This window comes from Oryza sativa, chromosome 9 (assembly GCF_034140825.1).
Source record: "Oryza sativa Japonica Group chromosome 9, ASM3414082v1".
NCBI classification, from domain to species: domain Eukaryota; kingdom Viridiplantae; phylum Streptophyta; class Magnoliopsida; order Poales; family Poaceae; genus Oryza; species Oryza sativa.
The window spans coordinates 20,370,650-20,391,497 of record NC_089043.1 but is presented as its reverse complement, the minus strand read 5'-3'; the positions used below and the strand labels follow the sequence as shown (position 1 = coordinate 20,391,497).

Here is a 20,848-nt window from a genome sequence, read left to right as displayed (position 1 = left end):
TGTAATATATGATATCACTTGGTAAACATACAAAATCAAATTTGATTTCTACATGTTGTAAAAAAAATAAATTTAGTTGTGCATATCCGTATACTATTTTTTTATTTTTGTTATAACTTATAGAAGTTGAATTTAATCGTGTATGTTTGTTAAAAAAAATTAAAAAATTTCACAACTATTTGGTTGACATGTAATAGACGAGTGGACATCCATATAGTTGATTAAAAGAGTTTCCCCAACAAACTCGCTTAAAAATTTTAAGTTACCTTTTACATGTCGATAAACAAGACAGCCATAGAAAAGTGATATATAAACGGGCTCGTAGATCAACCCATTTGCATCCTTGATATTGGCGGATATTAGCACAAGGTGAGGTGTTGTTGTCGGCCAAATAAGGACACTAGATCGAGTTAACAGAACATCGCTTTTCACCAAAATCGTTCGGTTTTCATGTAATAATCGGCAAATCGCTGGTGGTCAGTTTGCGGAAACCGATCGGTTTGAGCTGGTTTACTTGTGGCATTGCCTTGAAGTCGTCGTTCTTTCAGGTTTCTGGCCAGTTTTCGATTAACCAATAAGGAGTGGTTTTCAATTCCACAAGGAAAAGGTAAACCCTAAGAAACACTATGCATGAATGTTTCTAGCATTCTTCCTATTTCAATAAATCACAGATATCATTTTCCACTTTTTATTAAATTTTAGAAATAATAACTATTTACTCCCTCCAAATATTAATATATGATATGATGTATTAACACTAATTTTGGTGATAAACGTCGTATATTAATGACAAGAGGGAGTAACAAAGAAATCAGTGTAAGGGATGATATGGATTTTTTAAAAATTAGCAGCACAAAAACATTAAACTATTTATTAAGCATACATCTGTCCCCCACATCGACATACTTCATTTTGCAACATAGGTATATTGTACTTTATCATAGTGATTGGGCAAAAGGAAGTTCAGGAAACACAAGGCCCAACATTTTCCATTTTGTTCTTCAGAGACAACTCCTGACCACATACTTGTCGGCCTTATTGGCCATTATTCCTGATCCGGCATGTTGAACTTTCGGCGCAGTTTGGCCTCGCAACGCATGCATTGACGTCGTTTTCTCCGCGCCCGCGCCATGCAACGTGCACCGGCGACGGCGACGCCGCCGCTTCGCCATCGGCGACGACGTGGAGGTGTTGCCCTTGGCGATGAACTCGGCGACGTGGTCCATGAGCGCCGCGGCGTTGGGGTTAGGCCTTGGCGAGAGGTGGAAGCAGTGGTCCTCGCCGCCGGACTCCACCAGCGTCGCCTCGCCGCCCCACGCGCCGCCGCGCATCAGCGCCGCCGCGTACCGCCGCCCGCGGCCGCGCAGGACGTCCTCCGTGGCCACGGACACCAGCGCCCGGCGGCACGGCAGCGACGCCACCGCCTCGGCGGGGGGATCGATCCGGGGGTCGCCGTTGCCGGCGGCGCCCGCCGTGGCGAACGGCCAGAGCGCGTCGAGCCTCTCCGGCAGGAACATCGGCGGCGCGGCGCGCCTCCAGGCGGCCGGTCTCTCGCAGGGTAGTCGCTCGGTGCCCCAGAAGCATGGCTGCAGGAGTATTATCCCCTCGATGTCGATGCCGCCGCCGCCGTCGTCGTCGTCCTCGCCGGCGGCGGCGGCGGCGGCGGCACGTAACGCCACGTTGTGCACGATGTTGGCGCCGGCGCTCTCGCCGGCGAGGAACACGCACGCGGTGTCGGCGTAGTTGGACACCCAAGGGTCGGAGTGGCGGGAAGACGCCGCCCACCGGAGCGCCGCCCACGCGTCGTCGTAACCCGCCGGCATGGGGTGCTCGGGGGCGAGGCGGTAGTCCACGGAGACGACGACCGCGGCGGCGCGCGCGGCGAGGGACTCGGCGTAGCGGTGGAACGGCGGGGCGGAGGCGCTCCCGGAGCAGAAGGCGCCACCATGGACGTAGACCACCAGAGGCAGCCTCCTGCCGGCGGCGACCGCGGCCGCGGCCGCGTCGACGGGGAGGAAGAGGCGGACGGACACGCCGGTCTCGTCGTCGACGGCGACGACGTCCTTCGTCACGACGCCACTCGGGCTCCTCTCGACGGGCGACGCTGGCACGGTGGCGTGGCGCACGAACTTCTTGATGCGGCCGTCCTTGTACACGCGTAGGAACGGGAAGAGGTCGACGGCGATGTCGCCGTCGCCGTCGCCGCCGCTCTCATTTCGAGCTGGCGAGCTCTTGTTTGTACTGCTCATGCTGCACTGAGATGAATTTGCTTGCAAGCTAAATTATTGATTTTGCCTGAGGATGCTTTTTGCATGTGTGGTTGATGGGGGTTCTTATATATTAGAGGAGTGCTTAAGTTGTTGAGTCTTGACGAAATCACGAAACGCTATAAATTAAGAACAACGAATGACACGTTTCATGCATCATATAATCCATTCATTCTCTTTTTAAATAATATATCATGTTGTTTCCGTTTTGTTTTCACATTTTGAACACCCATATAGTCTCCGAGAGGCACATGTTTTTTGTTTTTGTTATTAAACAAAGTAGATGATATTAAGTAATACAGTATAGTACAGACATATTGTTGCAACAAAGAGACGAAACATCTGCTAGTACTCGGAACAAAAGATGCTTCACGTATTCAAACATCGCAAGAGATGTAATGCTGGTAGACGTGTGCATACCCAACTGATCAACCCTACACGCACAAAAGTATATTTTTATCGGAAGGCTAAATGGCTGTCGAATGATTTTTGATAGCTAAATCATTCATGTTTCAATATATTCAGAACCGTTGTTTTATACGTTGTAGAAAAATGTTTCATGAGGTGATTTGATTGTGTTTTAGCTTTTTAAAATATTAAAACATTTTCAATCTACTTGGTGAAATATTTTCGATCCACTTGGTGAAACAACGCCCGATTAGTTTCAAAATATGCATGATGGAAGCCTAAAAAATAATGTGAATCCCATATAGACTTTTTCTTGATGTATTTGGATTTGTTTCATATTTCAGAATATATATATATTCTGAACCGTTGTTTCATACATCGTAGCAAAATGTTTCATGGAGTGATTTGATTGTGTTCCAACTTTTTTAAAAAATTAAAACATTTTCGATTTATTTGGTGAAACACTGCATGATGGAAGCCTAAAAAATCATATGAATCCCATATAGACAGTCCTCCTTCGATGTAACAGTTAATAAGTATCACCGAATAAATCAACAACTGACACTACTACCGAAACGGTACGAGAACCCCTATAGTTTACACATGGATTGTAACTGATTGCGCCCGTAAAAATCAACTTACATTTTCGCATAAGCTCCTTTAAAAGATCCGTATGAAAAAAAAATCAATTTTCAGAGACTGACCTCTTAACATATATACCCAAATATAAAAATAAGTATATTTTCACAAGCAACCCCATTTAAGAGGCCCACCTTCAAATATCTAACTTCCTACGTCCACTCCTCACTCTCTCCCCACTCCTCGCTTAGCCTCTTCTCTCTTCCTTTTCTTTTTGACGAGAAAACAGTAGGAGAGGCTCCTACTACTACGGTATATTAAAGGGCAGAGAGTTTATGTACTCTAGAAGGCGAAGCACGAGGGATTATTAGAAATTATCAAGCCATGTTTGCCAGATTGGTCGATCATGTATTTTTACCCTATTCAAAAGTAGAGTAAAATCTTCCCTGAAATGAAGCTTCCAAATTAAGGTTGAAAGAAGGTTGAATGTTGTTGAATATTAAGTCATTTTTTCGTTTCCAAATGTTCCAAAGAGCTATAGCAATTACTTCAATAAAGAATGGGTGACCAAAATTCCTTTTTTTTAATCATCATGTTCATGACATCTTAATTCGTTTCCCAACGAAAACCAAGAAAAATCCTGCATTGATTTGTGAATGAGCAGGTGAAAAACGTGTGGTTGGAGTCTTCTGGCATAGAAGTGTTGCAAAGTAGGAGTACACAGTTGGCTCCCGAGTTGACACTGAGATTCGTTCCGTGCAGCATATCTCTTGTGTTTAGGCGATCCTCTCCTCTCCTCTCACCCCTCTCCTCTCCTCTCCTCTCCTTTCCTCTCTTCCTACTGTGACTCCGATAGAATGTGGTGTGAGGAGCCCAGCGGAGGAGGCACGTGTTGATGGCAGCAGCAGTGGGGCCCTCCCCGGTGCTTCCCCACACGGATCTACAGGCGGCGGCCCTACCCCACGCTCCCCCGTGCGGATCCGGCGGTAGAGGGGCAATGCAGTGCGGGGAGGAGCGACGACGGCCTCGGTGACGGTGACGACGACGACGAGCTACGGGACTCAGTGATGGCAATGGCGATGACGACGAGCAATGGCAGACTGCGGGACGCTGTCGCCGGCATGAGACCTTGCTAAGGTTTTGAGATTGATTTTTTGGGATTTTTTATTTTTTTCGTATTTTTGTTTTTGCGTGCGGACGACATAAGCACGCGCACGATTTTCCTGTGCAGGTGCGCTGTCCGCATGAAAAAAATAGTGATTTTCGCAGATACACACAAAAATAGGTTTTGGCCATATGAAAAAAAAATTAGTGGTGCGATATATATTCGACATCCTTACTGTTAAAAGCTATATTAAAAGAGTTTTAATATATTTTTTATATAGTTCAAAATATGTAGCCATTAATATATTTATATATTTATATATTAATGGCTACAAATTTTGAAATTTGTTGGACATCTCCTATTTAAAAGGGTAAATTTTGCTGTAGGATACCCAAATTTAATGTAATTCGCTGATGGACATCGTAAAAATATGTCACGGTTGAAAGATACCGTAAAAACTGATAATTTGGTAGAGGACAATTCTGGCTCAATTAGATAGATAAATTCTTAAGGAAGACGATAATATCCTTAGAACCAAAAGCTTTTGACCAAAAATTTTTCTGAAGAATTTAATGTGTTCTTGTTTTTCCTGAAGAATTTTTCTCTCTACTCGAGCCAAAAATGTTTTGCAGTAAATTATCAAATTTAAATGTCTTTTAGCAATGATACGTTTTTATGATATTTATCAATAAATTATGCAAAATTTGAATTTCCCAGAACAAATTTTGCCAAACGTACATAGCGCTGATATATTCCATTTGATACCTTTCACATTGTTCGGGAATGTTCCGATGGAATGGACCGTTGCAAATAAATGGATAAAATAAAATAAGATTGCTGTACGCTTAAGGGAATTATTAGCTGGAAGGAACAGCCTTATCATGAACTAACACGTGCAATATAAAATCGTTTTTTTGCTAACTCCGAACTTCCGTGTGAAAAGGAGATAACCTGGCGGGAATTGAATTATTGAATACACGCAATTACGCGTGATGAAGCAACATTCTGTTATCAAACTTTTGCGGATGGGAAAAAACTACTCCTTTCATTTTATAATATAAGACTTTATATTATTGTTCTTCTATATTAATGTAGATATTAATGAATCTACACACACATATATATATTTAGATTTGTTAATATCTATATATAAATATAGATAATAGTAAAAAGATTTATATTATGAAACGGAGGAAGTATACGTATTCGATGTATGGGAGTTCGGTGCAAACCAGTCAAAAAGAATGCACCACGTAGAATGACATCACTCACACATGTCTTCCGACACTTATGCACACTGAAGTTTTAAATCGGCCAAACTAAATCTTCAGCCAATCTCTTCAGCCCACAACCTAGTAATCCCACAACCCATAAGCAACAACCTTTAATTTTTGTCATACCCCTATTCTTCTTATGGTTACTTTGGAACCCATGATTCTCAAAACACGGAAATAAAAACTACGCAGGATTAAAATGCCATAGCAACTTGAATCCCATGGACCGAAAAAATGCACTATAACTGTAGGAAATACCGTTTGGATGAAGCACAGAGCGAAAACTCACTAATTAGATGAGAGATATAGACACAACGGATTTTTTTTCTTTGAACATAGAGCTTATGTTAGAATTTCTTTAAGATTATGTTTTGAGCAAATACAAAGGAATTTTATACAATACTAGAAAAAATACCCTTGCGTTGCAACGAGTAAAAATCCAACGGTTCATGTGATGTTTCATTTCAGGTTGTCCGATACAACTTTCACTACATATTATATATTATATTTTTCAAGCAAGCAGTCCAAACGTTTAATTTTTAGTAGATTTTAACTAAAAATACTGCAACAACGTGGGGGCATATTACTAGTAAGCAAAAGTTTCACGCTAGTGAAAAGAGTGTAACTCAACTGTGTGAGTGTAACTCTACTGGTTAGATTCCTTATGATAGAACTAATCCATCTGAATTTAAGTCCTAGACTCGACGCGGATACTCACATTTATGGTTAATTGTATTCAGTGGTAGGTGACATACAACAAGACGTTCGTGACTTCGTGGTGACTTCGTCAATCTCAAGATAACATTATGAGCGCTTGCGTTTGTACCACTCTAGTTTAAAATAGATTATCTACCGGATTATTGTATTTGATTTTCTACACGATTATAAATTTAAATCAAATATTGTGAAATAATAGTTTAGAACAAAGGATTTAAGCAATATAGTAGGTGTTGACGACCAAATTTGGTAAATCATGCATCAAATTCGAAGCTAAAGTCGAAGCGGATTTGGCGGGAGATCGTTCCCAGAAACAGAGTGCGTATCGGCTACGAGAGCATCGGTTAATGTCTGCATCGGCTGATATTGGACCGGACAAAGAACAACCAATGTAGCCGATCTAGTAAGGTGGTTCTAGAATCATCTTCGGGATCGATTGATGTGCTGCACAAGTATTGCCACATATGGATTGAGTCCTAAGAAGGCAATTGTATCTATTAATTAGGATTTTCTGGTAGTTTTTTTAGAGATATTTTCGGTAAGATTCTACCTAAAAGACTTTTATATCTTAGAGTTGTAACAGATTGGGAGTCGTGTCCGGCAAGGACATATTATATATTTTGGGTATAAATATGACCCAAGACCTTGTAAACAAATTAACGACAGTTCAATCGCCACCTTTTCTACTTTCATTGTTTTCGACGAGTTCTTGCTTTCAAGTTGGGTTGCAACGAGTTCGATCTCCAGCAAGAGGTAAAACTTGTCATGGTGGCTTGTGTTCTCGGGATTAGTGCTTACATCTTTATGATACTCTAATCTTGTTTATGTAAATCGTCGAGTTATCATATATGTTATATAATCTTTTTCAATATCGTTATCTAACCTTAAATAGGCTAGCATCTATCATCAGAGGGTAGCCGATAGGGTTAAACATCAATGTTGATCTAGATTATATAGTATATCTACCATCTCAAAGAGGTTTTCATCGACTTGTTTAGATCTTATGTTTCTCTTTGTACTTAATGCTGCATCAGTCATGTTCGATCTATTAAGTAACATCTAGAACCATAATATCTAGCTTGTTTTATGATTATCGATAGAGATAGTATCGGGGTTTCAGCCGATCTTATCTGGTTTAGTTATCTTGTTCCTTACATGTTTACTCGATATGCTAAATCTGCCATTTATATTAAGATCTTATTGCATTAAAATATATTAAGCTCGTTGTTTAGTATATTTTGTCTGTTTTAACATCTTAGGATAGAGCAGTGTCGGAGTATTAGCCGATACATCTAAGATTTACTTCATCGGCTATGCTATGAATATATATAATCTCAATCTTGAAGTACTTTTAAACATAAGTGATTTATATTGTCTCGGCAGACTGTCCGATCTATCACAATCACTTAGTTTAAACATATTTTTAGAAATAGATTATATATCATTGATATCTACAGCCGATCGGGTAGATTTAATTTTATCTTGCTTCTTTCTTTATTGCTGATCTGGTTCACTTCACATCGGCCCAATATTGAACGATATGTCATCGGCAATACAGCCGATCGGCTATCGTTTGTAGATTTAACTATGTTTCTTTTCTTTCTTGTTGGTTTAAGGATCAAACCAACTGGCATGCTCAGAAACCAAAAGCAATTCTTTGGACCTACACTGGAGTTAAGCAAATCTTCCAGGCCAGTGTGTGTTTTTCGCATCAACAGTAGGAGAAAGTTTTTCTTAGAAAAATATATATTTTTTTAGAAATATCGAGCAAATAATCCAATAGACTAGCTGAAAAGAACAGGATTATGAAGTCTCATCGATCAATAGCAAAGGGGGCTTTGTATCTCTTAAGCATGTATTGAAAGGATCCATGCATTCGCAGATGCATGCGTGATGACTGTAAATTTATATCTCAAGTACATTTCTCACATTTTCAGCAACAAATGCAAAAATGTTAAGAGTATAAGACATATTGTGTCAAATTACAATCAATCGATCTTTTATCTATCCATCTATCTATCTCTAGTGCAATAAATCATTTCCCACAATATACAGATCAACAGTTGCTACTGAAGAAACCTAGTATATTTACATTTCACAAGTCGGGTTTCGAATAAAAAATTCCCCAAGGTAAAATAGCCGTATGTACGTGCTACACAGGTAAAGAATCTCCGGCTTAAATTAAATCAGCATCCTAACTCGTCAAGACTTGTCCTCTTTCCCCTTGATCTCAGGTCAATCTTGATGGAGCACTTCTGTGAAACGTGAGGCAGTTCAGATACGAGGAGAGCCTGCAGAAAGAATCAGTGGTCAATAGCCTGAGAGACTGAAGGTCTGAAGAATATCATAATACAAGTTTCAGTGAATACCTTGCGTGTAATTACAGACTCGATCCCTTCCCGGTGCACTATGTCGGTGTAGTTAGTTCCTATCCTGCAATCAATCGAAAACTGCACCCAAAAACATGTTGAAAGTTTGCAAATTTAGTGATCCAATCTCCTGAAATTACAGCAAGCAAGTAAATGATTTAGAGCAAGTCTGAAATCTGAAGATCTTTTTTCAACTATCAGTAGAATAAACTTTTTTACGTGTGATATTAGTGTTTCAAAAGCTAATGCTAGAAAATATATTACGATGAAAATAAAACCAAAAAGATTAAATCTAACATTAAAATTTAAAATTTAAGTTTTAGCTATGACTGATATAAGCTAATAAGCAGATAATGAGAGGTTGAACCTGAATCTTGGGCAGAGCGAAGTTCATGATGTGCGTGCGCGCATCGATGCTCCCGGCGATCCGTATCTCCAAGTACTTGCGCTGCGCCGAGAGCTCGCCGACGACGAGCCGGGTCACGTCGGGCTGCGAGAACACGGCGTGCACGGGCACCGTCACGTTGGCGCTCCGCGGCGGCTGGTAGAACTCCGGCACGCCCACGGCGCCGACCGACTCGTTCGCGTACGCGACGCCGAGCGCCGCCGCGCCGTACCTGATCCCGATGCCGTTGGCGTTCTGCGCCGCGAACACCAGCGTTGCCACCGAGCACGCCGTCCCGTTCGCGTTCGCGCCGCCGCCGCCGGTGCCGTTCGCCGACGCCGACGACGACAGCGACGACTGGATCAGGCTGAACGACCTGTCCATCTGCACGGACTGCAGCAAGAACGTCGGCTTCTTGAGCCTCGCGACGAACACGACGAGCAGCACGGCGGCGACGAGCGCGAAGAAGACGACCGAGAGGGCGAGGTAGAGGCAGAGACATCTCGCCGACTGAGGCGGCGGCCAGTGAGCGCCATTGTTGCAGCTCTCCTCGCAACTCTGACGACCTCTCCTGCCGCTGCTGGTAGAATCCATGGCTAGCTAGCTATAGCTAGTGAGAGAGAGAGATCATAGAAGAAGCCATGGAATCAGCAGAGTGAGACGAATATATATGTTGCCATTTGCAACTTTGCATTGCACCAAAGAGAAAGGAAAACCGCGGGAAAAGCGGTGGTGGGCTTCTCCTTCTCCATAGTCGCAAGACTCGTGCAAATACCATCGAGTCGCCTTTATTCTTTCCTTGAAAAGTTTGTATGAATTTTGAGCTTCTCCTTCATGGAGAAGATGGAGGATCACTTGGAAGAGCAGGCAGGTGACTAACTTAATCCGGCATGGATGCTTAGTTTTAGAACTAGATTTCACAAATAATGAAGTTTATTCGCTACAAGAATCCATAATTTTCTTGGCGGCCAACTGATTTCTTTGGCGGTCGGCCGATGAATAAATAACCACCTTGGCAGTTTTCATGTTATAATTGGAGGTTTTTGACCATCAAGAAAATTACGAATTCTTGTAGTGATTCAATTCTTCCTATGTACTGTCCCCATTGTCAAATGAAAAACTGATGATCACCATGTTGCATGTACTGATGGGTAAAAAAATTTCTAAAACAGAATATATGTGCAATACACATAAAGTTGCACAACAAATTCACCTTTTTTTTGTTATAATTATGTGAAAGACACACGCGCGCACATAATCAAATACTCAACCCACACACACCCATGGCGGTGAGTATGCCGAAAAATATCAAACAAGCATAATTCTAGCATTGTTATCATAAAGCTCATGAATTTGTAGTTTTTACAATGTTCAACTTTACAAAATCTATGTTTCCGAATATGCACTGAGCATCATATAGTAAATGGGCTCCACTCATCAGTGTTACATGAACGGGCACATCGTCTACGAGGTGACTTCTTTCGATCGACAATTTGGATGCGGTTTCTACATATACTTGTAGTGTTTACAAATATGTAAATAGTTGTTGTGTGCAATCATAAATATAAATATGGTGAATGCAAGGACATAACAAACATATATTGAATAAAAGGGTTGGTCAGCCATGTCAACGAAGGTCACCATGACAAGAATTTGGTAGAGAGCGATGGAGCAATGGAAGTTAGAAGCGGCATGGAAGCAAAGGAGTAAGAAGTAGAGGTCGATCTGGTGTTGAGCTACGGGTGATAAAGTCTAGAAAAAGAAAAGAAGCTACCAAAGATACTTTTACAGTAAAAAGTTTATACTTCTATTCTTAGTGGTCCAAAAGCTAAGGCTAATAAAGAATAGAAAACTATGAAAAAAAAAACCTAAACTAACTCTAAGATTCCAATTTTGGCTACGTTAATAAGCTAAGCTGATAAATCTACTGAGAGAGGCAAAAAGATAAGTAGTAGGCTGGCTAGACTGTGCTACAAATGGGGGATAAACGGTATAATAAGTTATATATAGGCAATGCGACTAGGGAAACAGAAATTAGTTCGTGCATGAACACCATCAGGTCCAAGGAGTTTGCATCTAGCCAAACTTCAAAAGGAAATTTTGGTTCCATACCATACGATTTTTGCTAATTTAGTTACACAGCACCTAAATCGTGCGACACATTTTTAATAATCAAATATTGTTGTCTTTGGTTTGATTGGTGCAACCACCACAAGGTATTGTCTGATGCGAACAATCAAACTAGGATATAGAATGGATGGAGATTGCATGGCATGTAGGACTATGTAGCTTGGGCTCATAATACAGAGAGGGGATAACAACTGCCCTAAAGCAGAGAAAGAACTCTACAATTCAAAAAACTTCACGTGGGGAGGGGGGGGGTTCCATGTTGTTTCCTCACCAAATTTCAAAATTATCTAGAAAGGTTCAAGGTCCGAGAATTTGTCAGGAGATTTGAAATAAAAGGCGTGTGGGAGCACTAGAAATCTCACTAACCACATTTTGGTTGGCACCACGACACTTATTTTATTTATTGTACTAGTGGATATTTCACCAGCAAGATTTTAAAAGAGTTGGGTTTCATATACACTCATTAGCCTATGTTTCCATAAATAAATTTTAATTTTCTATGGAGTGTGGTTTTCAAAAGAATAATTGGATTTTGGGCTTGTTTACTTTGTTGTTACTTTCAATCCTACCAAAATTTGGTAATACCATATTTTGACACATTTTGACGCTACCAAAATTTTGGTAGCATTGGTTGTGTTTAGTTTAAAGCCATACTAAAGTTTGGTAGAATTTTGAACAGTGAAAACTTCTAGAATTAACAAAGTTTGATAAGGTAGCATTGGTAAGGATCCGTTTGGTTTGTTGTCTTACCAAAATTTAGTCATGTCAAATTTGGTAGGGTTGAAAGTGGCAACAAAGTGAACAAGCCTTTCATATACAACACTTAGCTTCATAGGTAAAATCTTATTTTCTATATGACCATATCAATCGATCTACACCATCATAATTTAGGTCTACCATGATCGGATGGTCAATATCTTTCTTTTTGTCTTCGATTAAAGTCGGAGTTTTTACAAGATCTAATGTGCAGCCTCTTTTTCAAGCTCTACTAATATAGTACTCCCTCCGTTCCACATTATAAGACATTTTGGCTTCTCCATCATTAGTCTAGATTCACTAATATACATATAAATTTTGACGCATATATGAAGCACATACATGGATCCATATATGAACTTATTAAAAATCCAAAACATCTTATAATGTGAAATAGAGGAATTAGGTAAACATGCAAAGCTTGCATGTTTGTAAAAAATAAAAAGATGTAAGAGTAGCCAAACATGGTAAACATGCAAAGCTTGCATCTTAGTTGATTTTGATTTCTTAGAATAATGAATATTTTAGAAGTTGTAGAAGAATGAAGGACTATGAGAAGTTAAACAAGTATGTTGGGAAGAAATTAACATACAAGGTGGAAAGGGAATTATGTTGGTGTTAATCGATGTCTACTAGTTTAGAGGCAGTTGCCAAAACCATAGCGATCCACCCGCCGTTTTCCCTTTCCAACTCACTTAGGAATTGGCATCACCTCCAACTCTTGCTGAGGCCCCCTAACCTCCTCCAAAACATTAGCAAGTGATGCTAACCACTACAAACCTCATGCTAGTTTCTCCCTTTGGCAACTTGTCTTTGTCCTCCCAACGTTAATTGTTATCTCTAAATATTTTCCTCACCACCTCCTGACCAATGATCGTAGTTGTTAATCAATTATTCTGCCTATTGAATCAACATGCAAATGCTCTCTGTGTTCGTGAAAAAGTAGACAATTGTTGATAAATTTTTAGCTGATTTTATTTTCAAAAAAATAAAAAAAATAGAAGTTGAATATGACTGAAGGAGTAGGATAAGTTAAAAAAGTAGGTGGATGAGGAATTAAAATAGGAGGTTGGAAGAGAACATTTATGGGGCATTAATGGATATACACTAGAGAAGTTTCCTTATACCAAATAAATCGTGGCCGTCGGATCTCAATCAACCGCATCTCCTCCCATCGAAGATCATATAAATTCCTCCCTCCCTAAACCCTAACACCTCCCCAATCCCGACCCGCCGCCGTCTTCCCACATCCCGCCGCCTCGGTATCTCCGCCAACATCGGCGAGGCGTGCCAGTCTCTCCACAACCACCGGCAAGACCCGTCGGTCCCTTCGCAACCACCGGCAAGGCCGCCAATCTCTCGACAGCCTCCGACAACCGTCTTCCTCCTCTTGCGTTCAACATAATCACTGGTAAGTTCCCCTCACGTCGACTCGGTTTTTCTCATAATCGTAGATCAAGTTAGATCCATCGTGAATTCCTATGCCCTTACTTCCATGTTGCTTCTAACTTCCACTCCCCCCATCATTCTCTACCAAAATCTTGGCGTACATGACCTTCACCGCTACTACAAACCTCATGCTAGTTTCTCCCTTTGGAAACTTGTCTTCCACCTCCTAGCATTATTCATTGTCTCTAAATCTTTTCCTCACAACCTCTTAGTAAATGATCGTCGTTGTTCAAACAATTATTCTTTCTATTGAATCAAGATGCATAGGTTTCTATGTTTGAGTGAAAATAGACGGGTAGATGAGTAGAAAATTGTTGATAGCTTTTTTAGTAGATTTTAATTTCTTTTTAACTTCAAAGAAATCAAAAGTTGAATAGGAGTGAATGAGTAGGAGAAAAGTCAAATAAGTAGGTGGGTGAGATATTAAAATAGGAGGTTGGAAGAGACAATTTATGGGGTACTAATAGATATATCCAAGAGATTTTGGCATAAACCAAATAAATCGTGGCTGTCGGATCTCAATCAATCGGATATACTCCCATTGAAGCTTATAGATTTCTCCCTCAAACCCTAACGCCTCCCAATCCCGATCCGCCGCCCTACCCCTTTATCGCCGCCAAACACCGGTGAAGCCTATCGGCTTCTCCGTGATTGCCGACGAGGCCCATCGGTCCATCCACAAACACCGGTGAGGACCGCTAGTCTCTCAACAACTTTTGGCGTGGCTCGTCTACCGGTGGCAACTGTGTCTTCCTCCTCCCTTAGTTCTTCATAGTCACTAGTAAGTTACCTTCATGTTTTCTCGGTTTTTCTCATCATCGTAGATCAGACTAGATCCATTGCCACTGCTCCATCATTCTCTACTGAATTCTTGGCCTAACCGACATTTCTTACCATGGCTGATTAATCACACTTTCAATTCAATATATGTGTATTATGTACTTGCATTCACCGTATTTATGCTTGCGCAAGACAACTATTTGCATATTTACATATTTGCAAAACTATGTGTATAATATGTAGGAACCACTCTAAATCCACATCCCGATCTATTTCATTGTATTTGTGGGTTTATCATTTTTATCAGATTATTTATGTGCACACCATTTGTACAAGGGCCGATTTTGCTTAATATAAGTGAGAACAAAATACAACAATATTTGAACAAAAAGCAAGAGTAGTATATATTCATCAATATTAACCGATGAAGTCGCATGCACACGTGTTTTTGGAAATATATGCAATTCTACTCCCGAATAAACTTTGATCTACCTCCTGTTATTCAGCATATATATATAGGCGCCAATAGTACAATTTATGAGCTGAACACATAGAAATTCAGATAGTACAGTCAGCCTCGGATCTGTACATTAATTTTCTGAGTAGAAACAAGAAATCCCCCCCTAATTCGCATCTTCTTTCTTCTCATGCAGGTCAAGAAATTCAAGATCGATCGATCGATCGACTCCCTAATACCCTAGAAAATCTCTGAGAGAATCGAAGTCGATCGATCGCGCCAATTCGCCATGGAAGGAGGAAAACCCCACCCTGCTGCGACTGGAGGAGGAGCATCGAGCAGCCACCACGCCGCCGCCGCCGCCGCCGCCGATGTCGCCGTCGACGAGGCGTTCGCGCGTGACCTGTACGTGTCGCAGCTGATGGAGCTGGGCGACGACGACTGGAGCAGCTTCGCGCCGCCGATGGATCGCGTAGGATCGACGTCTTCCCTCGCCGCCGGCGCCGCCGGGAGCAGGGCCCAACCCATCGTCATCGATGATGATGATGACGCGCCGGCGGCGGCGGCGGCGGCGCGGACCGTCCAACTGTACGTGCCGCCTCCGTTACGATCCGGTGGGCGCCGCACCGTGGCGACGAGACAGCAGCCGGCACCGGCAAGATCAGCGACGGCCTTCCTCCCGCGGCCGCCGGGCGGCGCCGCCACCGCCGACATCGGCACGAGCTCTACCGCCACCTTACCACAGGGCCTACCTGCTGCCATGGCGCCGTCTACTGAACTCTCACTCCGCCCCGGCGGCCTCATCGCTGGCGGCGCCGCCGCTCCCCGCCACGGCGGGAGACGTCCTGCCGCCCGTATGGCGGCTCGTGCCGCTCCCGGCACCGGCCATGCCCGTGGCGCCGGCAATGGCCGTTGGGCTAGGGCAGAAAACCTCATGGCAGCATTGCAAGCAAACCCTCGCCCAAACGTCGCGCAGTTCGGCCGGATATGGACTCGCATTGCCGCCGCCGACCGCCAGCTCACCGCCGCCGCCGCCGCCGCCGACACCCCGGCGGCCGTCACCGCCACCACGGGAGAAGGGAGCCACGCCGCCCCTGCCGTCTCTGCCGGCAAGTGTGGGCAACACAGAACCCCGGCCATCTCCGCCGGCAAAGGAGGCGCCGCCGGCGGCATGGAAGAAGAAGAAGAGGTTCACCGCAACGTCGCGAACGAGAACGACTCGGTTTCCTCGAAGAGGCAGGCCCTACTCGCCGACAGGGACACGCCGGCCGTCTTCGCCGGCATGGAAGACGGCCACGACAACGACTGGTACGACTCCGTCATCCGCGACGCCGTGATCGCCGAGCTGCAAGAGGACCCAGAGCTCCATGGGCCTCTCCCGGTGCAATACCTCACAAAATCGCCCGTCGTGGCGCAACCACCACCCCGCGCCACCGCCGCCGCCATCGCCGGAGAAGAAGAAGAAGAAGAAGGTGAATTCTCCATGCCAAACTTCTACAAGAAGTGGGGCCTCCGCCCATCCGACCTCGACCCCGACGAGGCCGGCCCGTCGACGAGGCGGCCGAGGGTGCTCCCCCTCGCCGACGGCGACCTCCCGACGTTCGACTGCGGCATCTGCTTCGACACCTTGCCGATGCTCGACCTCTTCCGCGGCCTCCCCTGCGACCACAAGTACTGCCTCGAGTGCATGACCACCTACATCGACGGCAAGGTGAGGGAGGGGGCCGTGCCGGTGGCGTGCCCGGACCCGGAGTGCGCCGACGGCGGCGACGGCGGCGCCGGCGTGCTCCACCCGGAGGGGTGCAAGAAGGCCATCGACTTCGCCGCGTTCACCGACTGGGGGCTCCGGCTCGCCGAGGGCGCCGTGCCGCACGACCGGCGGGCGTACTGCCCCAACCGCCGGTGCGGGATCCTGCTGGAGACCAGCGGCGAGGCGGAGCCGGCCATGGCGGCGTGCCCGGCGTGCCAGCACCTGCTGTGCGCGACGTGCGGCGGGGAGTGGAGCACGGCGGACGACGCCGACCACCGGGACTGCTCCAAGGGGCCCGAGGCCGCCATGGTGAAGAAGCTCGCCGACGAGCGGCGGTGGAAGGCGTGCCCCAAATGCAGGATGCTGGTTGAGAGGACAGCCGGCTGCAGGGTCATGAGTTGCAGGTACTCAACTCACTTCACTACTGTGCTCACCTCCCTGTCTACTTCATTTCACTTCTTGTGTTGTTGCATTTGCTTCATTATTCTACTATTTATTATGATCCATCATGAGCATTTCATAGGTTCTTGCATTTGCTTCATTACTCTATTTAATCCATCACGAGCATTTCAAATGTAGTTACACAATTTTTTTTGAGGAAAATGTAGTACATAATTTGGAGAAAATGTATCTCCCACATATAGTTTGAGATGCGTTCGATAGCATAGGGAGTTAAAATACGTGGTTAGTACTATGTGCTAGATAGCATAGAGAGCACAAATATATGGTTTTAATTATTCTTCTTAATTATTCGACGTCAAGTTTTTCTTTGGTTGTCAAGGCGCTTTTTTTAAAGTAGTATGTTGTTGGCAGAAGTTTTGTTACTCCCTCCGTTTCAAAATGTTTGACACCGTTGACTTTTCAGTACGTATTTGACCATTTGTCTTATTCAAAAAATTTAAGTAATTATTTATTTTTTTCATATAATTTGATTCATTGTTAAATATACTTTCATGTACACATATAGTTTTACATATTTCACAATTTTTTTTAATATAAGACGAACGGTCAAACATGTGCTAAAAAGTCAACGGTGTCAAACATTTTAAAACGGAGGGAGTAATATATAGCGTATACGGTTTGGTGCACATCACTCATCTGGTTTTTAAAAAACAAAGCATCTGATTGTATCATCTTTGAATGTGTTTGTAGATTCGTCCTCTAACTTTTTATAGGGGGGACATTTGTTTTTTCATGTTTGAACTTGTCTGTAGATTCGTTATCCAACATTTTCGTAGGGAGAAAGTGTTAACAACATATATTGGGTTACATTGCAAGGTAGGACATGCTTTAGTTTGTGTCTAATCCATATTTGGTTCCTTTGTTTTTCCGTTTGCACCATTAAATGCTTGGGAAACATTTTTACCATGGTAGAAGTTTGGTATAACTCGTGTTTAATGATAATTACATCTTTGTACAGTGGTGTATATATATTTACTCCCTCCAACTCTCAATCCGTTTCATTATACTTGATAGTTTTGGTTTGATATGGTTTTAGCGTACACATTAGGATGTTTCTCCAGGTTAAATGAACTTTTGAGTGGTAATTGTAGTAAGTAAACTGGCGTTCAATGGCTTTAGTGGGGGTTCAATGGCGTAGATTTGAATATGAACCAAGATATGGAAGCACATTGAATTCAAAAACTTGCTGTGAAGATTTTTACAGAGGTGTATGTTTATATATTTAATGGGAATACGATTTTGCCAGATTACATGGAGCAATAGACTTTTATGTATATGCGTTATCATAATTCAGATTTGTGTATATGTTTGTGTGTGTATTAGTGTGGCTAACACACATATCATACATTTTTTATTTAATTAACAAGCGGTTTATTTTGAAGGTGCCGCATGGTCTTCTGCTACCTTTGTGGGCTCCAGATAGGAGCGGTGCTGGAGGGGAAGGAGAAATGCCAGTGCCTCGACAATCTCGGCGTCGTTCTGGTGCCCTGATCACCTGCAGAATCGATCTCGCCGTCGCCGGCGCCGAGGAAGAAGGAGCTAAGCTGGAGGCTGATGCATGCATGGACAATGTCGAACATTAGCTGCTGCCCCCAGCAGATTCTGCATGCGTTTACTGGTCGCTAAACCAAACTATTTCCTTAATTTAAAGTTTGATCCGTCGGTCGACTAGATTACTTAATCGAATTTACCTGGATTTCTTAGCGGTTTAATTCATCGATCGTGGTTGAATGATGTGTGGATCTGTGCAATTTGCTTCTTTTCGCTTCCAGCGGGTTGCTGGGAAAAGTTGGAAAGAAAGACATAGATGGTTGGATGGTTTCGGATTGTATCATCTTTGAATTGAGACATTTATTAGATGTGTTGGATTCTGTTATGTGTGTGTGCTTTATCTATCTTAGCTGCTGATTTATACCTATGTTTTTTTAGTTTGGAGTTGGAGGTCACATAAAAGAGAATGGTGGGAGTATATATGTTCTCAACATTTTAGGAGTCCCTTGGAAAAAAAATGTGTTATAGGGGTTTGTGTGTAGGCTGATAGTGTTAGTAGTTTTTATTTAAAAAATGTGTGTTCTCCATATTTAATCAATAAGTTAGGATGAGTTACGATAAGAAACCAACAATGTTGGTTACTCTTTAGTCTTTAGTAGCTGATAAATTCTGGATGTTGCAACGAAACAGATCGGACAACTTTTTTAAAAAAAAATTCCCCTTCGGTTCAACCATTGATTAGCAATTGAAAAGTTCGTTTTCTTTTCTATGCTGTGTCTACTCTTTCAGCCCCAAAATTGGTGTTTATTTAGGATTTAATTTTTTTAAAAAAATAGTGCTATTTTAAGTAGTATTGGTCCCATCAATTACTTGTTATTAAATTTATCATTATATTATCTTTAACCACCCTTTCACCAACAATTAGTACATCATATTTAATAAGAAACGCTATATTATTTTCTTCTTACATCTTAATCTCTACTAATAATATGGGCATATCATTTATTTTGAAATGGAGAGACTAGTAGTACTCTCTCCGTTTCAGGTTATAAGACTTTCTAACATTGCCCATATTCATATATATGTTTATAAATCTAGGCACACATATATGTCTAGATTCATTAACATATATATGAATGTGAGTAACGTTAGAAAGTCTTATAATATGAAACGGAGGAAGTAGTAATTTGTGCGGACCGAAAGATTAATTAGTGGATGGTGACCCATGAGCACCGAACACATGGATCACTATACATGAGGACACTTGTCTTCTCTGTACATAAAAGTATCATGTTTTTAGCATCTAACCATGAATAAATGCAATATACAGATTAAAGCACTGTGCAGATTTTCTAAAAGGAGAACTGCATCTTATCCTCCAATAAAAGCCATTCAAATAAAAGGGGTGGTAATATTATTCCTCTGCACAGTTACACCTCAAATGCAATGCAAATATGCAAATAGTAGTGAAAATTTTAAATTTTGTTCACTTACCAAAAAAAAACCCATGTCACATGCATAGTGGCTTTCCTATATATAACTTAACTAGTGCACACCGGATATATGGCATGTGTATTTGAAGTTGATTCTAGCTAAGTATAACTATGTTTACAGGTGGTCTCTCATCTGCGCAGTAGCCAACGACACAGACGCCATCCCGTCGCCGACTACCAAGCACGAGAAGAGGAGAGTTGTCGCCAACACCTCTACACAAAGGTGGTCAACCCCCACCTTCCTCCTATCGCCGTGTCTGCTACCAATACCGCATCCTGTCGGCACGAGGGGGTTGCCACAGCAACTGCTCACACCCATCCCCGTACCTCCACGCAGGCGGTCTCACCATTGCCCAGTGTCGCCATTGCTATGCCTTGCGAGCATTCCTCTACCACGCGTTGGTCACGTAGATCTAGCCTCGAAGCTACTGGATCTAGCATCACCAGCGCTAGATCCACTACTGGAACTGTCTTCAACACCATTGGTCATAGTTGTCGTCGCTTCAACCGCGTTGCCGCCATCACAGTCACTATCATGGCCAGATCCATCCTCCAAATCTATCACCTTGTGCTCGCAACCTCTGGGAGCTCATGGGAGAAAAGGCCCCACACCACTAACATCCTTGTCACCGCAAGATTTCCGACGGATGGCTCTGATGGTGGCGAGGAGGTGGGAGGGAGGAAAGTGGAGTGGCACCGTGGCATGGGTCACTGCCCGAGTCATTCCTCAGTAATTGAGTAAAGCATGGGTTATGACTACTATCATAACTTTAACTGAGGAAACTATTACAAAGAAAATTCAAGACTTTCATCACGATCACAACCAAAATTTGTTGTTTTCTTCACGATTTGTTGAAATTTAGCATTATGGTTGATGCGGATTGTAATGAATTTGCCAAGATATCGAGAATTGGTGGGTGCGTAAGTATGGGATTACGAGTATAGTAGTGTGTGCACATGCATAATAATAATAATA

At 42.9% G+C, this 20,848-nt stretch overlaps 3 protein-coding genes across 3 annotated transcripts; 1 reads left to right on the top strand and 2 right to left on the bottom strand.

The window, feature by feature from the left end:
- Positions 1-844: 844 nt before the first annotated feature.
- Positions 845-2,300, bottom strand: LOC107278858 (probable carboxylesterase 12). Its single transcript, XM_026020249.2, has one exon. The coding sequence runs from the start codon at positions 2,247-2,249 to the stop codon at positions 1,002-1,004; it is 1,248 nt and encodes a 415-aa protein (XP_025876034.1). The 5' UTR covers positions 2,250-2,300; the 3' UTR covers positions 845-1,001.
- Positions 2,301-8,363: 6,063 nt separating this feature from the next.
- Positions 8,364-9,760, bottom strand: LOC107277473 (uncharacterized). Its single transcript, XM_026020536.2, has 3 exons — positions 9,087-9,760; positions 8,720-8,800; positions 8,364-8,641 (listed from the first exon to the last, which is right to left on the bottom strand). Exons 1-3 carry the CDS (start codon positions 9,696-9,698, stop codon positions 8,537-8,539), a joined length of 798 nt encoding a protein of 265 aa, XP_025876321.1. The 5' UTR covers positions 9,699-9,760; the 3' UTR covers positions 8,364-8,536.
- A 3,405-nt stretch (positions 9,761-13,165) lies between these two features.
- LOC107277883 (uncharacterized) lies at positions 13,166-20,614 on the top strand. Its single transcript, XM_015755716.3, has 5 exons — positions 13,166-13,401; positions 14,873-16,830; positions 18,271-18,370; positions 19,710-19,787; positions 19,994-20,614. The coding sequence occupies exons 2-5, from the start codon at positions 14,966-14,968 to the stop codon at positions 20,612-20,614; spliced, it is 2,664 nt and encodes an 887-aa protein (XP_015611202.2). The 5' UTR covers positions 13,166-13,401; positions 14,873-14,965.
- The last annotated feature ends 234 nt before the right edge of the window (positions 20,615-20,848 follow it).

Bases quoted from the DNA above. Each gene is read 5' to 3' on its own strand.
- LOC107277473 (XM_026020536.2), bottom strand. From the start codon at position 9,698: ATGGATTCTACCAGCAGCGGCAGGAGAGGTCGTCAGAGTTGCGAGGAG. The intron at 8,801-9,086 runs GTTCAACCTCTC...TTTTGGGTGCAG, and splicing joins TCGCTCTGCCCAAGATTCAG to TTTTCGATTGATTGCAGGAT. The intron at 8,642-8,719 runs GTATTCACTGAA...TTCTTTCTGCAG, and splicing joins AGTCTGTAATTACACGCAAG to GCTCTCCTCGTATCTGAACT.
- LOC107277883 (XM_015755716.3), top strand. From the start codon at position 14,966: ATGGAAGGAGGAAAACCCCACCCTGCTGCGACTGGAGGAGGAGCATCG. The intron at 16,831-18,270 runs GTACTCAACTCA...TTTATTTTGAAG, and splicing joins TGCAGGGTCATGAGTTGCAG to GTGCCGCATGGTCTTCTGCT. The intron at 18,371-19,709 runs GTGCCCTGATCA...TGCAATATACAG, and splicing joins ACAATCTCGGCGTCGTTCTG to ATTAAAGCACTGTGCAGATT.
- LOC107278858 (XM_026020249.2), bottom strand. From the start codon at position 2,249: ATGAGCAGTACAAACAAGAGCTCGCCAGCTCGAAATGAGAGCGGCGGC.